Below are 10,220 nucleotides of genomic sequence, written 5' to 3' on the forward strand. Positions count from 1 at the left end.
CGCTACTGGGCGAAGCTGATTTCCCCAGTCTCTTTCGAACGTCTCCACCAGGTTCCTCTTGCTCCAAAAACATTCTTTTCCTTATTGACAGAGGCTTGCCTTTAGGGGCCTCCCAGATGCACCTAAGTGGGTCTTATTAGTTGGGTTGCTAGTGGTATTCACACCGCAGGTGGTTTTGCGTGGGGAAGCTGTGCAGAAGGTGAGCCGGGGGCGGTGGTATTCACACCGCAGGTGGTTTTGCATGGGGAAGCTGTGCAGAAGGTGAGCCGGGGGCGGTGGAAGGGCCCTGGTGATGGCCCCAGCTCCGGATGGATAGTGACCACCTGTTCGGTAGAAGGCAGTCTAGAGGTGCAGTTTATGCCTTTTCCGGGCATGTGCTGATAGAAGGTCGGGCAGAAGTTACTCGCGTGTTTCTGTGAGTTCACCTTCCTGCAATCCTAGTTAGAGCAGCACCGGTCACTCTCCTGAACAAGTAACTGGCCCTCCCTGGCACCACGTATCTTAGTTTTTACACGAAGTTTCCACCACCTTTAGGGAGTCTTCACTTTGGAGCCAGAGAAACTCCAGTTCCAGCCTGATCTTCCCTGACTGGCAGCATGATGTTGTGCCAGTGACCTGGCCTTTGTGGATTTGAATTTCCTCATGGGTGTGATGAGGATGATACCTCCCCTTTGAGACAGATGTGAGGATTAAATGAGATAGTAGATGTAAATAGTCACATGGGTGCCTCTTAAATAGGGGTTGTTATTTTCCCCTTCTCAGCCTTCAGTTTTCGAAAATAGATGTGTGCTATTTTTAACCCATTGGATTTGTCCCTACTGTTATTAACCTAGATTTTTATCCTCTCCACTCAAATAGTTATTGACTGAATAAATCAACTTGTTAGACAGAAATGGCTGTCTTACTGTGTCAGAGCACTTTATGTAATCCATGTCAAAACCTATTCATCGTGTTTCAGCAAGGACTTTTGCGTACTGTGTACTTCATGTGTAGAAAATCCAGTCTAGAGGCCTTAGGCATATTTAACCTAGATTTTAGTGAAAGGTCCCAGGCCCCATCTTCTGTTGAAACTGAATAAAATCTTGAGTCCCTGGTATTACTTCGTGGATCTGCCCAGCATCAGCCATTCCAGACTGAGCAGAAAGCAACAAGCATAACATGCCATTCTGGTTCAACACTTCCTCATTGGTTGAGTTGAAACAGCAGGCCTCAGAGATCCTGAGATCCTTGCTGCTTCCTCTAGGGCCCCAATCTTATTACTCATACGTTACAGATGTGTTTCTCAGAACAGCCCCTACCTGGTTGGTCTCTTCCGGCCTAAAGCTCACTACAGAAGAGAGATTTGAATTTTCCTCCCTGAAGCAGAGCCAGAACCCTCTCATTATCCTCATTCTTTATGGGTGGGAGGCTGTGGACTCCCCACCTCATGTGGGAAGGGTCATGGTTCCTACTCATCACCCTCCAGCAGAGCGCCTTGTTCCATATGATGGTCTGGCCACCGGCTGAGGGAGAGGGTGGCCTCAGGTGGAGCACCGTTCTTTTCAGAGTTCTCTCACCCTTGCTGCCACACACGTGTTGTCTCAGGAATTAGAATTTAGAGCTCTGTCTCGGGCTTCCCTGGTAGTTCAGCTGGCAAAGAATCCACCTGCAATGCAGGAGACCCTGGTTTGACTCCTGGGTTAGGAAGATCCCCTGGAGACAGGAACGGCTACGCACTCCAGTCTTCTGGCCTGGAGAATTCCATGGACTGTATAGTCTGTGGTGTCGCAAAGAGTCAGACACAACTGAGCAACTTTCACTCACTCTCTTTGCTAGAAACAAGTTTTTTTCTGGTTTCCGTGTGGAAGCCTTGATACTGAAAACCTAAAGGGTACCAAGGCTTTTTTCTGAAAGATGCCTCCTGCCCCCATGTTGGTGTTTTTTAATTTCACTCTGTGACCCCTCACAGTCATAGAACTACTATTACGACCAGCAGTCAAAGAGATGCCACTTTGAGGGACTTACTGGTGGTCCACTGGCTAGGCCTGTGTTCTCACTGCCAAGAGTGCAGGTTCAATCCCTGGTCAGGGAATTAAGATCCCACAAGCTGCAAGGTGTGGCCAAAAAAAGGAGACAGAGAGATACTACTTTGATAGAAACAGCAAGCGGAGGAGTTTGACAGCTGCATGTGAAAACAGCGCTTCCATCACAGTTTGTTACAGCAAGCATCATTTGTGTTTAGTTGATGGATAGAGCATGGACTTTGGGGTTCAGACCTGGATTTGAATCTTGGAGGATTTATTCAGCAGGTGTTTATGGCTACTAGGTACTTGTGAACAGAAATCCTTAAAGAATTTTTGTATCTGGTATATTGTATCATCTTTTCCCATCGCAACAGCCCTGTGAGGTAGAAGCATCGTTAGCCCCGTTTTATGGATAAACTCTGGGAGTTGGTGATGGACAGGGAGGCCTGGCGTGCTGCAGTCCATGGGGCTGCAAAGAGTCGGACACACCTGAGCAACCAAACTGAACTGATTGATAAGGAAAGTGAGGTTCGGAGGAACCGAGTGACTTGTTGGAAAGAGAGTAAATAACTTGCCCAAAGTCACACAGCTATTAAGTAAGTGGGAGAGCTGAGAATCAAATCTGGGTCTCTTGACTCAAAATCCCACACTCTTTATTATGTAAAGCTCCCTTGGGAAAGACACTTAGCCACAAGGAGCTTTACTGTTCACTGTGCTTATTTCCCATTTTAATTAGGAGACTTTTCCTGTGTCCCCGCAGGATAGTCTTACCTCCACAAGGCAGGACAAAGCTAATTGGAACAGTAGGAGACCACTTTTCCTTGCGTGTGCTCAGTTCGGGGGAGGGCCTCTGCCTGTCTGGCCCAGCCGGCCGCAGCCTGTCTCATACCTGGTGTGCAGGCAGCGAAGCGCTTAAGGGGCACTTTCTTTATCCATAGCCTTGGGCCACAGCGGCCTGAAGCTCCAAGAGCTGCCTGGCTCACCTGTTCCCCTGCGTGAATGAGCCCATAAATCTGGAGGCCCAGACCTGGCCCTCCTGCTGCTTGTGCTTAGGAATTGCTTACTTCTAGTGCTTAAGAATGAGACGCTATGGAGGGAACCTAGATTTCATTGCCTTCTGGGTCCTGGACGTCACGCATGCAGCACCTCCGATCCTTCAGCTCTGTATCACGCTGGGAGAGAGCTAGCGTGCAGGGTGAAGGCAGGGAGCTGGCCTCAACAGTGAAGGTGTGTGGACTTCTGGCCTAGCCTTGCGGCTGTCCTGTTAGGCCGGCCATCGAGTCCCCATTTTCCTGGAGGTGGAGTTCCTTTCTCAGTCCCCTGGCCTGTTTGACGCCAAAGCGCATGTCCTTTCTGCCCCATCGCACAGCCCTGGGATCTTCCGTGGCAGGTTTCCCTGTTCTTTATCCCTACCTCAGTGTGGAAGTGGGGTCTGAGGTGGTACTGCGTGGGCATGTCATGTCAGCTGCCACCACGCCAGAAGGGTAATGAGGAACAAGTCACTCAGCGGCTGCCTTGGGGGCTCCCAAGGTCTCATCTTGACCTTATCCAAACAGAGCCGAGAAGGTCTTGGCCGCAGGGGTAGGCTCTCCCAGTGGGAGACAGCGTGGCTGGGGGGACAGATGCTAAATCTGCAGCCCAGGCCCTGGGATTTAGTCTCCCCTTTGCCATTTGCTCCCTGGGGAACTCTGAACAAGTCACGACATCCCTTTGAGCCTCAGTTTCTTCTTGTGAAAGTGTTCTGCAAGATGAGTGTATCTCTCAGTGTTGTCTTGAAACTCAGATTCCCAGAGGGGGGAAAAAAAATGGATGCCCTAAAACCTCTCTGTGGTAGAGAAGGGCTAGTTCTGTCCCCAGATTCCAGCGTCAGGAAGACCGTCTGCTCTCTTGTTTGTTCCTTCCTCCAGGGAGGTAAAAAAGGGGCTCCAGCCTGGCTTCCTGCAGTGCCCAGCCCGCAGCTGGCACACAGCCGGTGCTGGGCGGGCTGTACGTAGAAGAGCCACCCCTGTGAGCTCCTCGCATCTGAACTCTCGCCTCCTGCTTGCTTGTGCAGGAGTTAGGCACTGTCATTCCTGGAGGAACCAAGGGTAGAGTTTATCCAGCAGCTGGGTTTTTCAGCTCACCCTTTCCTGGGCTGTGTCCCAGCTATGCTGGAATTGGAAGTAGCAAAACGTCTCACTGGTGAGGTCAGGAAGTGAGGGGTGGGGTCAGACGAGGCCATGTGGCTGGTGAAAAGCTGAGCCGTCTTCGCAGTGCCGTGGGGTGATTCAGGAGGTGCCTGTGCTGCTCTGCCCCTCCTTGGGAGTGAGAATGGGGAGTGTCGTTTATTGAACACAGGCCACAGTAACCCTCACGGGCTTAATACTTTAAAGGAGGTATTCAGGGCCGTGCTCATCAGTTGAGGGAAGGAGGCTCCAAGAATGGCTGTGGCTTGTCCTAAGACCTGCAGGGAGTACAGGGCAGAAAGAGGCTTTGGACGAGGTCTGTTGAGCTTTGGGCTCTTTTCCCCGTGTTTCCAGTTTGTTTGTTTGATCGTTCTTTGGAGGTGGTGGGTCATTGTGCACAGACTCTTTCTAGTTGCGGGGAGCAGGACCTCCTCTCGTGGCGGGGGCTTCTCTTGTGGGCTCTGCAGCACATGGGATCCTGCCGGAGCAGGGCTGGAACTCGCCTTCCCTGTACTGGCAGGCAGACTCCCAACCACTGGACCCCAAGGGAAGCCTACCAGTTTTTACACAGGGTAAGAGGGGAAGGTCCATGTACACTTGAGAAAACCTCATGTGACTCTGCAGACGGGACGTGCTCCATTTGGAGGTATGGGGGGTTTGCGGTTTGCTTCTCTGTGTAAGGACAGCCTCCCTTTGCTCCTCCCCTGAAGCTTGGCTCTGCTGACCACGTGTCAGTGTGGCCTCTGTCCCCAGGTGAACTCCTTGGGGCCCTTCATTCTGCCCTTGTCACTGGGTGTTAAGTGTGCCTGGCACTCACTGGCCTTGCCTGCACAGCCATTTCTGGGAGCAGCTCTGTCTCCTTAAGCTGGAGTGCCCCAGGCCTCGCTTAGAAAGAGACCCACCTCCCCAGGAGGCTGTCCCCAGAGCAGATCTTTGTTTCTTGAAGCCTGAAGACACTGAAAAGGCTTTGAATAAGTTTATACTTAAGAGCAGCTATCAGCAGCTGCCTCAGATGCCATCGCCTTCCTGAAACCTGCCCTGAATGTGTCTAAAATTACTTGTTCCTGCCTTAGGAGGGAATGAACTAGTGAATATTTATTAGGCAGCTGCTGAGGTGCGGGGCTCTGCTTCAGGTATTGCCCTGTGCTCTCACTGAGTCCTCACAGTGACCCAGTGGTCCCGTGGTCAGTCCTCTTCCCGGTGGGGAAGTGGAGAAGTCTAGCAATGCTCCCACGGTCTCATGACTGGGAAACGCTCAGGTCTGCAGCCAGACCTGAGTTCCTGCTGCTGAGACCAGGCATGCCAATCAGGGACCGGCCCTTAGGGACCCCAGAGGGAAAGTCAAGTCCCATCTTTCATTAGTCACGGCCTTCCAGCCCACTCTGCTTTTCCCTTTTGCAGAGGAAGTCGAGCAAAGCAAAGGAGAAGAAACAGAAGCGGCTGGAGGAGCGAGCAGCCATGGATGCTGTCTGTGCCAAAGTGGACGCTGCCAACAGGGTAACTCTCCCCTCTTTCCCAGTCCCTTCCTCCTGGAACTTCAGCCTGGTTTTAAATTTGACTTCTTTTGGCGCCACCCTGTGGCAGAACGGAGTTGCTACACATCCGCACCTCTGCTGCCTCCTTTCTGCGGTGGGGTTGGGGTGGGGCTTTGGACCAGCCTGGTTGGGAGCCTGGGAGAGTTGTGAGGAGGACTCGGGATGGACCCAGGTGGATGGACCCAGGCGTGCAGGGAAGTGTGGAGTCAAGAGAAAGTGGCTGCTTCTCTTTGTGGGTCTGTTTCCTTACCACTGGAAAAGCATCTGGAGAAGTTTTTATTGGGGTTTTGCATCTTGGGGAGGAAGCCTCCCTAGTAAAATATGGTATGGTTTTCTCATTCTTGCCTTCAGACATTACTGCCTGCCTGGGAGGTGCCACAGGTTGTGCTATGCACTGGGGGTTGCAGCAGCCTGGTTTCAAGGGGCCGCAGTCAGGGGAGGAGTAGCCATGATTCTGAGCACCTGGGGGGCCTGACTGGGGGCGGCTCAGCTTTCCCATGAACCAGGAGAGACTGGGTCACCCTTCCTGCTGCAGTTCACGTTCCAGGTTTTGTTCTTCTTTTAGTCCACTCAGTAAACAGTCATACTTTCAAGGATGTGGCCCAGGGACATGATTGTCCATCTTGGATTTTGACCAGGGAAGGTTAATTGAGGACCTCGTAGAAGGACATGAGTGGATCAGGGGACCTCTCTTCTCTTGGGCCAGGTGGGCACCGAGCAGGTTTTAGGCCCGGAGGCCAGTGTTTTAGTATTAGGCAGGCAAGTTTCTTCTTCCCTGTCAAATGAAGCTGCAGCTTTGTTGGGCCTTCTTCCTACACCCTACACGTGACTTCAGATGGCGCGTCTGTGTGAGGGCTGCTCCTGGGCCGGGGAGCTGTGCCTCCACGTGGGTCCACGCAGGGTGGAGCTGGTGACGGCCAGGCCCACGCTTGTGCTGCGTACTCCTCTCTTCTTTCCCTCCACAGCTTGGAGACCCACTGGAGGCTTTCCCAGTGTTCAAGAAATACGATCGGAATGGGTGAGTGTTCAGCGTTCCTACCTGTCCTCTCCTTGCTCTTTAGGAATTCACCTTTCCAGAGTAGGTGGCCTCAGACTTCCTTTTTCTTTGTTAGTGAAAAAGCAGAAATGATGGCTAGTATCCTGCTGATACAGACCCCTCCGTTAGGGTAACAAAGGAGTCTGCGGATGAGCACAGGTGGCCTGATCTCAGACTGACGTCTGTGTGGGACTTGCTGTGCTCTCTGACCGAGAACCACAGAGCGGAAACAAACCTGAGAAATCATCTGGGCTGACCCCCTCGTTTTAGGCAGAGAACCAAGCCTCCGAGAGGCTAAATGAGAGTCTGAGCTTGTGGAGCTTCTCCCTGGCAGCTGAGGGGCTTTTCAGTCTCAGTCGAGCGCTCTTTCCCTGAGTATATAGTATAATGGTTAAAAGCCTCTTAGGGCTTTGTGACCCTGAACAAATGCCTTGCCTTCGCTGTGTCTAAATTTTCGAAATGGGTGCTTTGCCCACAGAGTCATCAGAAGGATTGCATGCAGTGTTAGTGCCTGGAACACACTAAGGCTGGACCCGTGTGAGCTGTTATTACTCCTGTTCTTTTCCCTAATCCAGCTCACTGCCGATTCTGGATTAAAGCTCCCCTCCCCTTTCTCTTGCTTTGGTTTATAAAATAGAGATGCTGTTGGCTCAGGGAAAAATAGGGGCTATGATTTTACAGAATCATCACCATGGGTTTGAATCATAATGATGCTTCTTATTAACCATATTTGGTTAAGTTGACATACTCTTTGAGCCTTATTTTTTATCGGTTAAATGGAGTGATGATGCCAAACCTGCAAGGTGGTTTTAAGGATCACAGAGACTATATCCAGCATTGTAAGTAGGAGCTGGTGTCAGTATTCATTCTAGAGAATGAGATAAGACAAATGTAAACGCATGAATTACGAAGGAGAGACTCTAGCAGCTAATGCTGCGTTTGCCTTGCGTGGCTGTGTCTGAGTTTCATGGTATCACGTTAACGTGTTCTTCCTGTCTGTGATCAGATGCGTTACAGCTCCTCTCGAAGCTGCATCATCATTCAGATTCCAGGAAGTCCTTTGACATAGTTTAGCTATGACAAACCTAGACAGTGCATTAAAAAGCAGAGATATCACTTTGCCAAAGTGATACAGTCAAAGGTCTGTATAGTCAAAGCTATGGTTTTTTCCAGTAGTCATGTACAAATGTGAGAGTTGGACCATAAAGAAAGCTGAGCACAGAAGAATTGGTGCTCTCAAATTGTGGTGCTGGAGAAGACTCAAGAATCCCTTGGACTGCAAAGAGATCAAACCACTCAGTCCTAAAGGAGATCCACCCTGAATATTCATTGGAAGGACTGAGCTGAAGGTGAAACTCCAGTACTCTGGCCACCTGATGCTAAGAGCCCACTCATTGGAAAAGACTCTGATGCTGGGAAATATTGAAGGCAGGAAGAAAGGGGGGTGATGAAGATGAGACGGTTAGATAGCGTCACCGGCTCAATGGATATAAATTTGAGCAAACTCTGGGAGATAGTGAAGGACAGAGGAACCTGGAGTGCTGCAGTCTGTGAGATTGCGAAGAATCAGATACGACTTAGTGACTGAAAACAACAACAGAGATTCCTTACTGTGATCTCAGTGTTCCCGCTCCACATTCTCATGACTTCCAGAAACATGGGCCAGGTCTGAAGCGGGCACTGCCAGTTGACTCTGGGCTCATTTGGTGCCTGGAATTGTGTGTGATTTGTGTGGCTAAGACTGCACTTTCATGTACTTAAATAAGTCAGATTAGTGGAGAATCTATACTCTCCAACCGGCCTTCAGAAAATTGATAGCTAAGACAGATGCAGTGCTGTGTTGGGTCATTTCTGACCACTACATGGCCAGTAGTACAAAGAAAGCAGACTCTTCAGAGCCAGGAGTCCTGTATTCACATGGCCGAGCACACATATAGCTCGTACAGTGTGCCAGTCAGCAGGGGTGACGGTGGCTTCCAGGGGAGATGTCCTCCGAGGAGTCAAGTCAGTCCTTTCAGAATGTGCCGCTTCCTCAAGAATGTGATTTCAGTTTGCCAAAGAATTTAACTGTAATTTACTTAAGTCATTTAAAAGTAAATAGCAGATCGAGGGAATTCCCTGGCAGTCTGGTGGTTGGGACTCGGAGCTTTGACTACTGTGGCCTGTGTTCAGGCCCTGGTCGAGGAACTAGGGTCCTGCAAGCTGCATGGCATGGCCAAAAAAAAATTTGATTGATACCTTAATGCCTCATTCATTAGTTTAGGGAAGCAGAACTTGGGGAGAACCTGAACCCTGATGCATTCTGTTTGATCAGCTGAGAGCATCCCTGTGTCCTCAGAGGAGGCAACAGGCAGGACTCCTCAGGGATGGGGGCTGCGGTCTTCCTGAAGGGCCTGAGGTCATCCAGCCACTTTCGCAGGCAGGCGAGATTGGAAGATAAGAATGAAGGGCTCCCATGGGTGCCCAGTGAGGACTTGATTCAGAAATGAAAGCAACAGGAAAAATGCCTCAGGGCAGGAACTAAAGGAACAGAGAAGACTCGGGTGTTTATAACAAGGTACAGAAGAATGGGCAGAGAGAGCAAAGAGGTAGCCGAGAGGGGCAGGAGTTGACAGAGTGCTGAGTCTGATAAGGATGGTGCGGGGGATGGGGGGGAGGGCAGCAGGAAGCAGGGCTTGTGGTCAGGATGGTGGTAGGCTGGTGATGACAGTTGTTAATCTCAGCCTGAACGGCTTGGTTCCTTCACAGGCACCTTCTGAAGTCACGTCCGGGCTCAGCTTTTGCCTGTAGATGAACTGAGACCAGGCGCGCCTCATCGTCAGGCTGCCCAGGCAGCGGGTGGCGCTGGGCCTGGCGCCCGCTCCACACGCCTCCTTTCCTCTTGTAGGTTGAACGTCTCCATTGAGTGTAAGCGAGTGTCCGGCCTGGAGCCAGCCACTGTGGACTGGGCCTTCGACCTGACCAAGACCAACATGCGGACCATGTGAGCACGCCTGGGCGGGAGGGGCTGGCTGTGCTCTGCAGAGCCCCTGTCCTGACTGCCGCTGTCTCCCAGGTACGAGCAGAGCGAGTGGGGCTGGAAGGACCGAGAGAAGCGCGAGGAGATGACGGACGACCGAGCCTGGTACCTCATCGCGTGGGAAAACCGATCAGTGCCCGTCGCCTTCTCTCACTTCCGGTTTGACGTGGAGTGTGGTGATGAAGTCCTGTACTGGTAGGGGCCTCGGCGCGGGGGTGGGCGCCGGGGAGGAGGCAGAGGCCACTCGGGTGTCTGGGCCTGGGCCAGGCCTCACGGCCCCTCCAGGCTCACCCTGCTTTCCTCCCCAAGCTACGAGGTGCAGCTGGAGAGCAAGGTGCGGCGGAAAGGCCTGGGGAAGTTCCTCATACAGATTCTGCAGCTCATGGCCAACAGGTAGGGAGGGGGTGGTGTGTGTGCGAGCGTGCGTGTGTGTGTGAGCGTGGGTGGGTGAGCTCCTGATAC

General features: G+C 51.7%; 1 protein-coding gene across 1 annotated transcript in view; it reads left to right on the top strand.

Annotated features, from left to right (window-relative positions):
* The first annotated feature begins 5,428 nt into the window (after positions 1–5,428).
* The window catches only part of NAA40 (N(alpha)-acetyltransferase 40, NatD catalytic subunit), an 8,306-nt gene continuing 3,514 nt past the window's right edge, over positions 5,429–10,220 (top strand). Inside the window, exons 1-5 of the mRNA XM_010837972.1 lie at positions 5,429–5,665; positions 6,669–6,721; positions 9,627–9,722; positions 9,795–9,953; positions 10,068–10,151. Of these exons, the coding sequence (XP_010836274.1) occupies positions 5,627–5,665; positions 6,669–6,721; positions 9,627–9,722; positions 9,795–9,953; positions 10,068–10,151 (431 nt within the window). The 5' untranslated portion in view covers positions 5,429–5,626. The remainder of the gene's footprint in view (positions 5,666–6,668; positions 6,722–9,626; positions 9,723–9,794; positions 9,954–10,067; positions 10,152–10,220) is intronic.

Source organism: Bison bison, unplaced genomic scaffold, assembly GCF_000754665.1.
Source record: "Bison bison bison isolate TAMUID 2011002044 unplaced genomic scaffold, Bison_UMD1.0 scf7180017864089, whole genome shotgun sequence".
NCBI lineage: Eukaryota > Metazoa > Chordata > Mammalia > Artiodactyla > Bovidae > Bison > Bison bison.